This window comes from Gouania willdenowi, chromosome 16, assembly GCF_900634775.1.
Source record: "Gouania willdenowi chromosome 16, fGouWil2.1, whole genome shotgun sequence".
Lineage (NCBI taxonomy): Eukaryota > Metazoa > Chordata > Actinopteri > Blenniiformes > Gobiesocidae > Gouania > Gouania willdenowi.
Window position 1 is genome coordinate 23,275,878 of NC_041059.1, and position 15,934 is coordinate 23,291,811.

Below are 15,934 nucleotides of genomic sequence, written 5' to 3' on the forward strand. Positions count from 1 at the left end.
TCATATTAAATAATGTGGTTAGCAGATAACAGACACAATTTAGCGTCTCCATTAAGCATTAGAATTCAATTCAGACAACAATCAAACCAAACATGAATTAACAGAAAGTTTTCATGAAAAAATATGCAATACAAACTTAAAGTCACACAGAGCAACTTAAAAGCCTTCCACGACATTCTCTCACTTCATTTAAATAATTAAATTAGTCTTATGAATGTGTATGTGAGCATAGTGAATTCAAAGAGGAAAGATACTTTTGTATGTTGCTTTGCTTAGTTATATTCCGTTTGGTTTGGTTTTGGGTGTCGCATAGTTTAGTTCAGGGTAGAGAAGTGTGTGTGTGGGTGCGTGTGTGCATGCTTGTGCGTGAGGGTGTCCAACACAGTAGTGGAAGACTTCAGCCCTCTATTAAGATCTGCACACTTTATCAAGTAATTAGCTTGTTTTAAAAAGTTCCTCCTAGGACTTATTAGCAAGTTTATTCTCATATAATGCTGTTTTCTTCTGTATCTTAATCCAGATACTGGATATGTAGCCGTTAGATCTCTATTTCTGCTCTACTTTCACTTCATGCTGTCTTTGGTTAAGGACACTTGTCTGTCCTTACTTTTTAGGGCAAAATATCAGGATAAAAATGTCACACATAATGTAAAGGTGATTGAAAAGTGATCCTGGTCTAACTTCTTGCAGATGCCAGTAAAACAATAACTGAACCCAGTTTTTAAATCTTTTATGACACGATAATGATGTAGAAATGGATGTCAGCTAAGGACACTGACAACGAACTAATATTCATTTAATAATATCTGTGTAAAATTGAAACATTTTAAACTTTTTTCCTCCTGAGATTTTGTCATTGATGTGTGTCTGTGTGATTTTAGTAGTTGTCACATATATGTGACTTGTTTGTTGTAAAAAGAAAAAAAAATGGTTAAGTTTTGGAAATACTGGTAAAAATAAACCCTTTAAAAGGACTGTAAATGCGATTTAACCTTTACCTAAACCTAATTTTAATGCTGTTTGTTGGTCTCGTTAGTTAATACTTGATGATTTATTGAGATTCTTTATTTTGGTCGTTTTCAGATTGCGTCAAAGTGTTTTTGCTAAAGTTGTTAACTTTGGACTAACACAATAGGGACTTTTCTTGTGTTCTATTCTATTCATATTGTTCTTACATTTTTCCATCTCCATTTTCAAAATGCCTTCCTCCTTCCGTACCAGCACTAGCTCACAGCTTGTTAGCCCAGCTGTGAACTGCATCGACCTCATCCCTCTGCTGTTAGCATCTGTTTGGTTACAATCAAAGCTGTGTATCAAAGAGGAGCTTTGGAGATTCAGAGTTGTGATTTTTTTTAACTGTTGGAGAACTCCATGTCCTCAACCAGTATCAACCTTTGTAGTTAATTTGCAAACTAGGTGAACATATAGGTCAGTGTTTCCCTAACGTCATTGCCCCATGTACCCCATAGCCTTTATTTCTTATTGCAAGTACCCCTTAGCTCATGTTAAGCATTATTTATTTGTGTCTGCAGACTCGTCTCAACTCTTACCTGTGTCTCGTCCAAAAATGACCTTGAATTTAGGCCTTTTTAGTTTTTTATTTTGGATGTTTTGCTCATTTTAGAATTTGAACTTTTGGTGTATTTTAAAGAGTTGTGCCACAAATTCATATTGATGGATGAGGGGAAAAAAGTCTGCATGTAAAATCTATAATGTTAAAAAATTAACTGACAAATGTTTCAAGTACCCCAGTTTGGGAACCACTTATATAGTATAGGTCATTTTATTCTGAATTTGTTGATTTTTCATCATTTCAAGTCGTCTTAAACAGATCTGTGTTCAGAGCTGAGGGTTTAGAGGGCTGTTATCTGTTTATATACCTGATCAGTAATAACGTTGTTTCCATCTGCATAACATTGTCTTTTTCACCCATTCGCTTCGCTTTACACATCGTTGCAATGTGATGCACTGTCTATTCTGTCATCTTCTACCTCTCAAATCCACCTTAAACATCTTCAGAAGCTCAAGCTGCCAAACCCATCAGTGAAATTCAATTACACATATTCACGATTAACTTTTTTTTTCCTCTATTAGAACATTTTTGACACTGATCACTGCAGACCATGTGCTGCAATGTGGGACTTGCTCTGATCCAATCTTCAAGCCATCATAGTTTGGCTGTTGTCAAACTTGTTATCATTTGTTTCCTGTTTCTTGCACTTCATATTTCCCTGTCAGTTGGGTGTCATGGCTGATTGGCGTATCTCTGGGCGTTGGCTTATCTGTCTTCTTCATAAATCCGCCTCTCGTCACACTCTCACACCCTTTGTTTCCAATCCTCCCACCTCTACCTTTGTTTTCTGTTTGCAGCCCAGCCGTCGTCCCTCCCTGCAGCCCTCCTTCAGTCTGGATTGTGTTTCTGCTCCTTCTTCACATCACCAATACCATCCAAACCAGCGCTTTGCCTCAAAGCTCTCCTTCTGCACTGGAAATCCTCATCCTTCATCTTCCTGCACCTCCTCTCATCTTCCAACTGCTCCTCTCCACTCCTCTCTGAAATTTACCCATTACTCCTCCTCTTCCTCCTCCTCCTCCTCCTCTCAAACCCCTCCTGCTCCAAACACTGCGTACTTCAGTAGCACGCTGCCTCTTCACAATAATAAGTTCCAGCCCAAACCTTTTTCCTGTATGTCGCTGGACTCTCAATCTAACATTTATTCTTCACCTCAGTCAGACCCACACAGCCTTACCAATGGTTTCTGCCCACTGGAGACCAGTTGTCCTACTAATGGCAACCTTCTTCACTCTACCCAGTCCAAGTCGAACACCTCCCCTCTCCAATCATGGCACTTCTCTTCTCCCATTTCCCAATCTATTCCAAATCTTTACTGTCCACCTTGCAACATGTCGGGTGTTAAACCTCTCACACTTAAAAACATCCCTCCCAAGTCCGATTCTAATCCTCAAACCTTGGCGCAGTCTACCTTACCCTTAGACTACCACACTGATCCCAGTGCCCCCCTCTTGGTTGACTCTGATGCTTGGACCCTACACCCAGCTGTGCAGTCATGTGGGAGGCCTCTGCTGCTCCCTCCTGTCCCGCTTAATCAGCCACACACAAAGAACTTTTTCCCAAGACCCCCTGCCTACAATTGGTCCTTCTCTGACCCTCAGCATCTCAGCAGAACCCTCAGCCTCCCTGAAAATGCCCACACACCTCCCCCATTTCCTGCCTCTATAACATCATTGCCCAGATATCCAAAGGCAGGTGGCGTGCCCTTTGTTTACTTGATGCTTTATATTCTCAAAAACATGCAAATCTGTGCTTGAAATAATGCTGTGACATTTTTTTTTTTGAATGCTAATTGTGTTTAGGGAGTTTTCAGTCAAATTCAAATCCAAATTGTTTCAATTGGACTTTAAATAGATTAACTTTGATATAAAAAAGCTTGTACTGGTATTCGCATCACAGGCAAAAATCTTAAAACAATATTTTGAATTGGAACCACCCAAAAGCTTTTTACGGTCTTTATTTTATCCTTTCATTGCAGGTCGAAATTTCTGTTTTGTTTTTTGTTTTATTTGTGGGGGGGTCTTTTTGCACATCACAACAATGATTAAAGACATTTGTAGGACATCTGAAAGTAAAGTTTTAGAGATTAGCTTGTAAAGCTTTTGTTTGACACATGACAGTGTTACTTACTTCCATAACTGTTAGTGACTCATCATTAATGTAGTTTAATTAACCACAAGTAATTCTCTGTCCACCCGATATTTTGGGGACTTACAGTGGAAGTGTTGCAGGTGCAATAGTCTGTATACATTGGTAGAAGCTAGTTAAAGTTTTTTAACACAAGTCATAAAAAATACCATAGATACGAAATTTGTTTTTCAACTTGAAACCAACATTTTGTGTCATTTTCCTCTAGAAAGCATTGCAATGTTTTAAACATAAAAACATTTTAATATTACTTTGTAAACCATAATGAAGTGCCATGACTTTACGTGGTGTGTGGAAGCATGTATGTACGGAGCCTCGTAGCATGCTTTATATAAGCTAGTGAGATGTCTTCTGACCTCTGTGATTGAATGGTGTCAGGCATAGTTTTGATGTGTCCTTGGATCATTGCAGGCTATTTTCAGACTGTACTTTAAGCCTGTGATTATTCCTAAATCCACAGGGCAAATAGTAACAGCGAACTCAACTAACACATCTGATACTCATTTTTTTACACACACATGCACACTGTGGCTGTTGTGCTGGTATTAGGTTGCAACAAATGATGTATGAAGCTATAAAACAGGTATTTGCTTATCATAAAATAAAGTCTGACTGTAAGGGTTTACAGATGTCGCCTAATCATGTAAAGAAAGTTTAAGTGTGACTGCTTGATTTGCTTTACCTGGCAAATGTGTGCATTTAGTTTGATAAATAGGGAATATATAGGGCTCAGAGCACAATATAGCTTATTCTCACTCAAGACGTATCCATACAGTCATGTGACTTTATCATTTGAATTTGTCAGACCTTTTGCAAAGATATTTGTGTGTATTTTATATGGACTGCAGGCCTTTTGTATTGGAAGTCTGTGACCTGAGTCGCCTCGTTCTCTCCATCAAATTGCTATTGTCAGTATAACTGCAAGTAGAATTGTGTTTTCTGCACCTTTGATATATTATCACAGTAATACAACAGACATAAATGCGGCCTTAGATCTTTTTTTGTGCGGCCTCAAAGTAAATGTACAAAACAACTCCCAAAACACACAAAATGACAGAAAAGTCTGCAAAAAATAAAAGTACACAAAATGTGACTTCAAATAAATAACTGTAAAATGTACAAAATGACCACAAAATATTCGAAATGACTCCAAAAACACAAAACAACGGAAATAAACAGAACAACACCAAAAATACACAAAGCGACAACAAGGATACAGGAACAACAACATAAATACAAAAACCGACAACATAAATATTCAAAACTGACAGAAACACACACAAATTAACACCCAATGTGGTTACCACCGTGATAACAGTTGTTCATCTCTGCAATACACCATTGATATACAATATTGAAATAAACTTTAATTCTGTAGCAAAAAAGTTAAAATAGTGTAATAGCATTTATTTTTACTTTCTTTAAAAATGAAAGGTTAATTTAGCTCTGAGTTTTTGGCAAAGTAAATGTTTTGGCTCACTGTTGCCTTTTTAGTTGAGTGCTAAATTGCTGTATTACTTAATGGATTAGCAGGTGTAGGTAGAAGCACAGGCCACCTTCAAAAACCAAACCCTCCTAACCTGTGGCATGTGTTTGTTCTTTTGTTTTTAATCCCCTTCCAAAAAAAACCCTGTTGACATTATTCATTCAAACATTTTCAGGTAGAATTCAGCGTGTGATCTGTTGTGCAGGCGTGTCTTATCCACCTCCATCTGTTTGTCCCAGTGCTGTCGTGTTGACCCTGGTTATTCCCCAGAGCAGTGGGCCTTCCCAGTGCAGATGTCAAACACAAAAATGTCATTTTGTTGTTTTTAATTCCGCAGTGTGTTGCAAGCATGTGCACAAATATGTACCGTAGTGTGTTTCTGATGGCGTCCCGACAGCTGACTCTAGTTTCTGTCTCGTCCTGAGTGTCCTCTGTCCCGGCTGCTTCTACTTTCCTCCTTCTCTCTCTTTTTTTTGTCTTTGTCTCTTTCCGCCCTTCCTTGCTTCGTTGTTTTGCATCCATCTGTCTTGCTGTCGGAGGTGGTGTGGTCCAGAGACAGCTACTATGAAAGGCTGTGGAAGGTAGAGGTTGCAAATGCTGGATGCTGTGTTAGCCAAGTTATTAGGAATACTCTAGAAGAGAATAAACTTCATCTACTCAATCAGCTAACTGTCCAAACAGCCCTGTAGGTTCACAAGGCTCTTCTTTTTGTAGCTGACTGTACACGTCACAGAGGGGATGGTAGAGGCCAAAAATATGAATGCGCTTGAGTAATGTTACACGGCCATGTTTAAATATGAGAGGAAGCTTCGAATAGAGGGCTTTGTTGAACCTGCAGCTCGTCATCCCATCTAACTGCCATCACACAATAAAATAACACAGTTTGATGTTAGTTATCCTCAACCTTTGTTTTTGTTGTTTGTAACTTAACAACATTAGGTGTGTCACTAACAGCTTGCTAGTCTTGCTGCCCGATGGGTGTTTCCCCTTTTGATTGACAGCTAACCTGGTACACACAAGCAGCTCCTAAGTGTTTGTGTGTCTATTGTCTGTGTGAACTGATGTCTCTGTCCTCAACCATTTTGGGCTCCGATAAAATGGGACCATGAAAAGGATTGATTATTCAGTTTCAATCTTTCGTCTTTAATCAATTTCTAATTCCTCTTTTCTCTTCTGTTTTCAGCCAAGTAGACCAGGTTATCCAAGCCCCCGCTCCAGTGAAGGTTTTTACCCCAGTCCTCAGCATCCAGGTCATTACCAGGTAAGAGCTTTAACTGAGTTCACAAATGAAAATGTCTTCATTTAGACTTAGACTTGCTTTTGTCCAAATATGATGAAGCTGAGTTTGAACGTTCTCCTCTCAGATGGCTGGTTATCCCGGACCCCACACCCTACCGTCTGTGCCCAGTGCCTTGTATCCACCACCAGCTGCGATGATGGACACACACCATGCGCACACACACCCTCGCCACCACGTTCACACGCACTCTCACGCGCAGCACCTGCCCCAAACGCATGGACAGGACATGGCCCTCTGGGGCTCTGCGATGGAGGTCAGTCTCAAACAAACCAATTCATTTTAATAGGGGTGGAGCGACACACGATACGATACGATAGAGAATAATGGGCTCCCGATAACGATACGATATTTTGTAATGGAAAAAAGACACAAAATATTTCAGTTGGAATAATAACAATACTTTAGTTTGATTTTAATTTATGTTCAGGTATACCATAGCCTAAAAAAATGAAATTATTGTGTAAATTCTAAGTAAAGGGATGACCTGTTAGGACCATTTTGAGATGTCTATACCTAACTCATGTACCTGGTATTTTTATATTAAAAAACATTTTGATAAAAAAAACTTTTTTAAAATAACATTTAAAAAAAAAAATAAAATTCAATCTCAAAAAGACTACAAAATGACTTTTGTAATGAGGGTGACGACATGTTTATGTGCATAAATGTGAGAATATTAGGTAAATTTTTTTAAATTAATTTCTCTGTTGTGAAGTATAGCAGGACATTAGTTTATATAAGGTCACTAAAATGGCAAAGTCTGCAGAAGGTTTTTATGAACAGGCAATGACCATGGGGTGATGGATCATTTTTTACTTTTAACACCAACATCTGGAACTCTGAATCTCTCCAATGATTAAAAAAAATGACTTTCCCAAACTTGTTTGTGCAAACACATTTTTTTGTGACATTGTCCTTTTACATTTTTAGTTCCTTGACTGTTATTCTTTTAATTTTCCTTTTTTTTCTTTTTTTTCTCTAAAACGCACTATACAAAAAACTATTGAGTATTAGTAGGGTTTGTTAGTTGATCATCTGAGTTCAGCCCCTCATCAGTCTGGTGTATATGTCTGTCTGTCTCCATGTGTGTGCATGTTCCTCTGTTGTCCCATGTTGGTGTGCATGTCTTGTGTGCCGTCCTTGTCCTTTGTTGCTGGTGTGGTTGTGTGTGGTTGTGTGTGTGTAGGACAGGGCAGTAGACATGCAGCAGTGTATAGGCCAGCAGTGCCTGTTAATGGAGGAACAGCTGATAATACAGCAGCAGCAGATGGCGGAGGATCAGAGGTGGCTGGAACAGGAGGAAAGGCTGCTGGTAACACACACAGCATACACATTGACTATTATTATATTAAAGTGCGAGTAAGAAACAATCCTAACTCTCTATTTTCATTTGCAAATGTATGGTCAGATTTCTTTCCTCTGCAAACGACCCATACCAATGTGGGTGTTGATCTAAAACTGATAAGTGCTCTAACACATTCTTTGTACTACTTTGACATCAGTGCAGGTGGCAGAAAGTAATTTTCCTGTTGACTTGTTTAGTCGGTGGTTTAAAATGCAGAATGCACAAAACAACAAAGCTAGTATGAGGGTCTGCAGTGGCTTAAACACACCTGTCCATTATTACAGTATGCGTCATTCCTTTTCTCTCATTTTCTCTACTCACTGTGGATGAAGCAGGATAAAAAATAATCTAATAATTTAAGTTAATTATATTGAAAACACGGGATTATAAATAAGAGTAAAATGTGTTTATATGTTTATATATTTTATAAAGTTTTTATATATGGCTTTATAACAGCTGGAGCTGGTGCATGCCAAAGGACAGGGATAGACAGTGGTGGGCGTTGAGTATAGATGAAGGAGAGACATTAAAGCGTGGTGGAGCTTAACTACAACAGTGAACTCTGAGTGTTCACAAAGCCTTCAAAGCGGTGCGTCACCACTATGACCTATTATGATCGATATCAGATGAGTAAAATTTCATTTAACCTTTTTGGATGCATGACTGATTCTCCTCTGTAGATATTTATTATAAGACGAGCAATTTCAGAACACTTTTAAAAGTCATACCAATCAGAAGAAACGGAGGAGCTGGGTATCCTGTTCAATGTAAAATCCAGAATTACCTAAACGTGACATCTATGAATTATTTTAATCAAGGGGATTTGGTTCTGATTTGCATTAGGAAAAATACAATCAGGATTCTACCATAGAGAGAGCAGATGTTTCCCATATTATTGGTTAACCCCCATTTAATCAATCAGTATAGGGGCTTTGGTCCTGTTGTGGATAAACTGTCTATTTGCCTCTTTTGGGGGAAGGAAATTGTTTTCCTCCAATAAGCACAAAAAGCCGCACAAAGGCTGCTTTTGTTATTTCTTAATTTTTTGTTGTTGTTGGGTGTTATTTGTGTCTATTGTGCATGTTCACACTGCATCAGTTCTCACTGAGAGGCAGTGATGCCTTCAGTCCCTTATTACTCTGTGTGCATGCATGCATGGCATCATTTATTAATTATACCCACTGCATGTCCTAATATACTTTTCCTGTCTTTATTTAATAACTGTCTGCTGACAATAGGGATGGAATAAATTGTTAATCTATGGATTATAAAAGTTTTTCTCACCTGTAGATCCAAAATCAAACACAAAATGTGTTGTCTTTAGTTTATGATTAGCATTTAGCACACTCCTACTAATTGGCTGTGCAAATGTGTCCAGGGTGCGTGCTCTAACCTCAACTGCATACATTATTTAGAAACCTTGATAACAAACTTTAAACTTTAAAAACACTGTATAGACCCCTTAATGGCCCACGTCTACAAGTGACGTGGCTGGAGGCAAAAAGAGGAAACGCCGCTGGCTAAAGCATAGATATTTTTATTTATTTTATTTAATTATTTATTTATTCAGTTTATTTTCGACATATATATAAACACTAGATGACGCAAGCAGGATTCGCCAGCGTAGCTCAACAACGTGGCGGCCATCTTACCTCAGACAGCTGGCCCCGCTCATTACATCAATGTCAAAGGTGCATGTACTATTTAAATAACCTCAACTTGCTCAATTTTCAAACGGCAAGCGGCAATTTCAACATGTACAAGCATCATATGGCATACCTACGTATAAGGCAAACCGTTTGTAAATACGTAAATATTTCATGGAGTTATGGCTATTTTTGTTTAAGCTCAGATTACTCAGTTGTCAGTTGTCTGAGGTAAGATGGCCGCCACGTTGCTACATCGCTCCACATTGTCTAACAGTACGGTAAGTGTTTGTATATATATATGTATGGTGGTTTGCCTCCAGGCTAAGCCCCACCCAACAAAATACATCACAATATTTAAAAACAATCAAAATGTCTATTGATTACTTTGATACCACAGATGTGTATGAACAATGTCCATCATATTCATTTTTATTTTATTTTAAAAGGATTATATTTAAGCCTTACTTTCTTTACACAGATTATGTCCTCAATTAGAATAGTTAGAATAGAGGTTTGCTATGGATCAACTTTTCACTATGGAGCCATTTTTCCATCAACAGTCACTGAAGGAGCTGTGAAGGATGGTTGCTCGGTACTTTGATTATTGTTGCGTGAGTGAGATGGAGAGAATTTGTTGGCGGGTGTGGCCTGTGTGAATTCAGGCTAATGATAGCTTACAGAAGCTGATGGGCCTGTCAACAGTCTGTTTTGGACCCACAACCACTAAGTGACGGCACACGAAATGACTTAAAAACTGAAGGAGCTCTGAGTGTGTTTGCACAGCATGTGTTCCCATGCATACTGTGTGCGTGTGCGTGTGTGTGTGCCAGCATGGTTTGTGTAACACTGTCGATTCAACTGGGGAGGAGAGAAAGAGTGGAGAGAGGCTAAATGGTTTGGGAAGGATGGATTAACAAGCTCACAACCTGACAACTCACTGCCACTGGGCTTTTCCCGCCTCCTCCTCCTCCTCCTCTTCTCCTTCTCCTTCTCTCCCACTCTGTGCATCAGAGTCTGATTATAAGTATGCTGGAGGCAGGAAGCGAGAACTGGACGCAAATTCTTTCCCGATGAAACCACTGGCACGGAGGACAACACAAGGAGCAGACAGACCGGAAAGCGTTCAGACAGTCAGCGAAGGTAGAAACAGCATTAGATCAGAGGATTGAGCAAGACGTCTCAACACTCATCAGGAAACATTGAAGTCATAGCAATGCTGGGCTTAAGTCCGTCTTGGAAACACTGGTATGCCAAGGATGAGTGTATGAACGTACAGCTTGATGATGTGATCGTAGAATTTGTTTCTTTCATAAACGATTACTGTATTTTGCTAGAATCTTAGATCCAGCTTCTGGATACTGCTTGTCCTTGTTCACCTTATATTTATAGATCACTCTGCATTTAGTGCGACAGTTCAGTCTTTTCCCAAGTAATTATTGAGTTAAGTCGTCTCTCATTGAACTACTGACAAATTTCTCTCCATCTTAAGGAAAAACTATTTTCTTTCATGACCGTGACTATTTTGTGCCGTAGAAATATTTGTGTCGACATATGTTTAAAACGCGCTCAGTGAGTCTCTAACTTGTGTTGATTGACTTTGAGAAGCTGTAGAACACTGTTGATATGGAGGTCTAATGTTTATTATTTTTGTATCTTTAGAAACCAGAAACCAGGAGCTCAAGAGGAAGCCTGGACCGTGAAGATGGACTCCAACCACCAGTAGGTTACCCTTCTTTTGTCCTCAAATTGTGACTTTTTCTTGTTTTTCCGCAGAATCCTGACTGTTCACTAGCCCCACCCCCATGACAGAGAGAGTTTTTTCCTACTTTTCAGTGTGTTTAATGTTGAGAATGTCTGATTAGAAAGTGAGATTGGCTGCAGAATGTGTTTGTTTTGTTTTGGAGCAGAAGGGATCGATGCAGGGACAGGAAGTGACCCGCTGGAGAGAGGAAGGGTCAGATGAAGGGTCAGAAGCTTGTAGGTCAATGACTTCTCACAGTAACTCAGAATAAACAGTGAACGACATTATGTGCTCAATCTGTTGAGCTGTTTTTGGCTAAAAAATGTTTTGTTAATTTTTTTTTCTAACTGAGTTCTCAAGGGCTGCGTTCCTCAGTGCCTAAACTCATTTAAACGCAGCGTTCATTAAGACGCCATATTCTGTTTTAGCTCTAAATTTAGACCTTTAGAATTTTTTGTGGTTTTTGAGTTTTAGTGAGCTTAATATACAATATTATTCAACTTAAACTGTAGAGCCTTTCGTTGGTTACTTCTAAATACATTATTTAAAACATGTAACTTTTATTATTTAGTCGATTACTTCTGAATACATTATTTAACTATTATTATTTAGACAATTACTTCTAAGTACATTATTCAATGGTTGTCTTCCTAACCTCCCACATAGATAAACCTTTTAATTAATTATTTTTACATTATTGTCATTTCACACAAACTTTTACGTTCCTCAAAATTCACCAGCGACTAAATGTAATGAGTTCAGATAATAATTTAGAGTTGAAAATCAATTGCATTTAGTTATTTTTTTTAATTTGGAAGATTGGTATTGATTTTGTTGTAGTTTAATTCATGATGTGTTTGTTGGCATTTGTTGTTATATTGTTTATTGCTGGATAAAAGAGTGTATTTATTTATCTATTTAAAGACATTAACAGAGCTCACTAACAGCTTCATAGCGGTAAACTCTTATAGTCAGAAAAGTTGTTAGTGTTTCTGTCATTTGAGGCAGTAAATGTATTTTTATTTTGTTAAATTTAAGAAAAGGGTATGCTAGAATATTCAGGCCTCGTAAACTTCATTCATCCTTTTTCCATCCTTTTTCTTTGGTTTGTTCAAAATAATTTAAAGAAATGCAAATGCTTTGTTCTTTTAGTTAATTTAATTTGCTATCTTTTGTTACATTTACATTGCTGTCTGTTTTTTCCTTTATCTTTGTGTTTAATTCCTTCATGTTGCTGTCCGTTGCCTTCAACGAGAACAGTTGTAGCAGCGTGAAGTTGCCACGGGCAAGATATTTTCGTCTCAGTAATTCATCTCTGTGCTTGTCCTCCTCCTCCTCCTCCTCCCATTGAATGGTTGTGGTTTGTGGTGGGAAAATCTTTTACTGCGTGTGCCTTGCAAGCATTCCTATGTGCATTTATGTGTAAATGTGAAGTATATTTCAGTGTTGGTCGTTGTCAGACCGCAACACTCCAATAGCAACATGGCTTTTTAAAGGTCTGAGTGTCAAAAACTAAATTACAGAAATAACAGAAAGCAAGAAAGCGATTATGTAACAAAGACTTTCCGCTCCCAACCTTCAAACCATAAAGACAAGCTGCAGGACTTTCTTCTTCTTCTTTTTTTTTTTTCAGCTTTGCTTGTGTTAGTATTCCTTTTCAAGAAGAATTGTTGTTTTTTTAACACAATGTTGAAAACAGACACAGCTTTTTCAATGTTGTGTGACAAGCAAGTTAAAGTAGACTATGGGTATTTCTGGCTAGGTGTAAGTGTGGGTGGTTTGGGATTGTAAAGTTTTCATATGCTGCAAAACCTTTGATGATGCAACACTAATTCAGTGTTTTGTTGTTTGTTTGTACAGACAGGTAACCAGCACATATACCAGCCCGTTGGTAAAGCAGGTATAAAAAGAGCTCTACTTTGCTGTCATTATTTCACATAACCAGTTTTGTTTTACTCACTTCTTTTTGTTCCCATTATTCCAAATATAAAATCAAATGCCATCACACAACTTTCATACTTCCTCTCAAGACATACACTGCTACTAGCGCTCCAGTGCGTAACATACACACATGTACACACACACAATTTGTCAACTTGCTGCAAATGAGTCCAATATATTTGTCCAAAATATGGATAAGCCCAAGTATGATAGGTCTAAACCTTGTATGAAGCTGTAAAACAGTGAGTACTGCAAGGCCAGGTAAATGTATTTGTTGTTCAATGTGCTATGTGCAACAGAAAAACAATAAACAACAAAAAAAACACAACTTTAAAAACATTAAATCAACAATAAAGTGACCAGAACTCTCCCTCTCAGTCATAAGCAGTAGAGAAACAGAGAGTTGTACACATTCGATGCTGACTTCACTATTAAACCTCTGCAGATCATGTGCCCCCCCCAAAGAAGCCCCCACGACCCGGGGCTCAGAGCCAAGTGGGCACCCTGGCCTGTCTAAACACAGGAGACAGTTACAACGACGGAGTGAAGGTACACACATGTTCACTGATCTCACACATACACACACACACACGTACTGACTGAATTCTAAAACAGTCCCACAAACATACGAGCACACCAAATTACACAGTACGTGTTTTTAATTCCAAATGCTTGCAGGGATAACATTTATTCTTTTATCTTTTTTTTGGCTGCTTGGTCTCTCCCCCCACCCTCCCTCCTCCTCCTCCTGCTCCTCCTTTCTCCTCCTCCACTGCCCCCCTGCCTTACTGTTGACCCCTAGCCCTGGCGGGTAAGCAGCACACTGTCTGCGTGTGTGTTTACTGTACGTCTTGTCTGGTTGACTCATCTGTTCCTCCATTCAGTCCGTTACTTGTCTCACTCTAGCTGGTCACGTTTTCTAAAGTTTAGATTTTTGTCTCCATCCACAATTATTCCTCATGTTGATTTAGTCTCCCCTCAAAGATCCACATCCCACTAGTTTTAATGATTTAAAACGGCAATGTTTAACCTCTTTCTGGAGGTAAGCTGCCCTGTAGGTGTTTTGATGTTCCACCGATCCTTAGTAAGAGCTAATATTAAACCTCTCAGTGCATTCAAAAGTCTTAGGAATGAATTGTTTATTAGCAGCATGTTAGTCCTTCACAACATCACAGCTGAACACATACTAGTAACTATGGATGCTCTGATCCCATATTGATATCAGCTATTGGTCCGATATCAGCAAAAAACCTAATACCGGATTATATCAGCCTGCTTCTAAAAACTACAATATAATGTGTTTTGTTTTTATTGGATTTATTGATCTTGTTTTTCCGGGTCTTCTCCTTTATTTTTAGTTTATTTTATTCAATTGTAGAATATTCTTATGTTTAAAGGCACACAGCAGACTTTTTGACTTAAAGAGTTGACCCATATGAGTTATTTTAAATGATTCCTCAGGTCAATATACAACACTTGGCACTATCAATCAATATACTTATTGGGCTAAAGCTTTTGCTAGTATTTTTCCGCCTGTTTGACTCCTGGTCATGGCCGAGGCAAGCAAAACGTTTAAAACTGCTTCTGAGGAGGCTAAAAAGACAGCGGCGAGACCCGGCGCCAGACACTGCCCCGCGCACACCGGGTCCCCCGTCCACCCCCGGCCGCCGCGCCGACCCCTGGTGAAGGGGGTCAGGGAGTGGGGGGAGCGCCACCAAAAGACAAGGGAGGCTGGCCCGACTGACTGTTGATCTTTGCGAAAGTTACAGGTCTAGCGCCCCTAGTTGCCAAAAGTTACACAGTGTGGCTTGTCTAAAAAAGCATAATGCTTTTTTCCGTCGCCCTTTCCGGCATGCAAAAGGACAAAAAAAAAAAAAAAATGATGTGATTTTGCTCTGAATGTCAAAATGAATTTCTGTGATTGCAACCATGTCGGAAATGAACTGAATAAATAAAAGGTTAATAATATAGTAAATGACTCAGCTTTTCCTGATAAATAATGTTGTTAACTATTGTTCTTTGTTTGAGTATTATCATTTACTCAAGCCTTTAACATTCCATCCATCCATTTCCTTCCGCTTTTATTCGGGGCCGGGTCGTGGAGGCAGCAGTCTCAGCAGAGATGCACAGACCTCCCGATCCACGCACAGCACCTCCAGCCGTTCTGGGGGGACTCCGAGGCGACACCAGGCCAGCTCAGAGACATAGTCCCTCCAGCGTGTCCTGGGCATTCCACGAGGCCTCTTCCCAATAGGGCATGCCTGAAACACCTCCCGAGGGAGGTGACCAGGAGGCATCCGAAACAGATGCCCGAGCCACCTCAGCTGGCTCCTTTCGATGTGAAGGAGCAGCGGCTCTATTCCGAGCTCCTCCCGAGTGACTGAGCTTCTCAGGGTGCGCCCAGCCACCCTGCGAAGAAAACTCATTTCAGCCGCCTGTATCTGCGATCTTGTCCTTTCGGTCATTACCCAAATCTCATGACCATAGGTGAGGGTAGGAACGTAGAACGATCGGTAAATTGAGAGCTTTGCCCCTCGACTCACTGCATCACTGCTGATGCCGCACCGATCCATTTATCGATCTCACGCTCCATCCGACCCTCACTCGTGAACAAGACCCCGAGATACTTGAACTCCTCCACTTAGGCAAGGACTCTCTACCGACCCAGAGAGGGGAAGCCACCTTTTTCTGGTGGAGAACCATGGCCTCAGATTTGGAGGTGCTGATCGTCATCCCAGCCGCTTCTCACAC

General features: G+C 39.5%; 1 protein-coding gene across 23 annotated transcripts in view; it reads left to right on the forward strand.

Annotated features, from left to right (window-relative positions):
• The window catches only part of LOC114478369 (focal adhesion kinase 1-like), a 68,615-nt gene that overhangs the window by 44,034 nt on the left and 8,647 nt on the right, over positions 1 to 15,934 (forward strand). For 8 of the 23 annotated variants that reach the window (XM_028471393.1, XM_028471392.1, XM_028471384.1 and 5 more), the window contains 8 exons: positions 2,371 to 3,264; positions 6,391 to 6,468; positions 6,572 to 6,760; positions 7,694 to 7,819; positions 11,161 to 11,220; positions 13,103 to 13,142; positions 13,629 to 13,732; positions 13,986 to 13,994. In XM_028471393.1, coding sequence (XP_028327194.1) covers positions 2,371 to 3,264; positions 6,391 to 6,468; positions 6,572 to 6,760; positions 7,694 to 7,819; positions 11,161 to 11,220; positions 13,103 to 13,142; positions 13,629 to 13,732; positions 13,986 to 13,994 — 1,500 coding nt within the window. Of the gene's footprint in view, positions 1 to 2,370; positions 3,265 to 6,390; positions 6,469 to 6,571; positions 6,761 to 7,693; positions 7,820 to 10,512; positions 10,642 to 11,160; positions 11,225 to 13,102; positions 13,143 to 13,628; positions 13,733 to 13,985; positions 13,995 to 15,934 lie in introns of those variants that run through there. The other 15 variants (XM_028471398.1, XM_028471400.1, XM_028471399.1 and 12 more) reach the window with 10 other exon arrangements.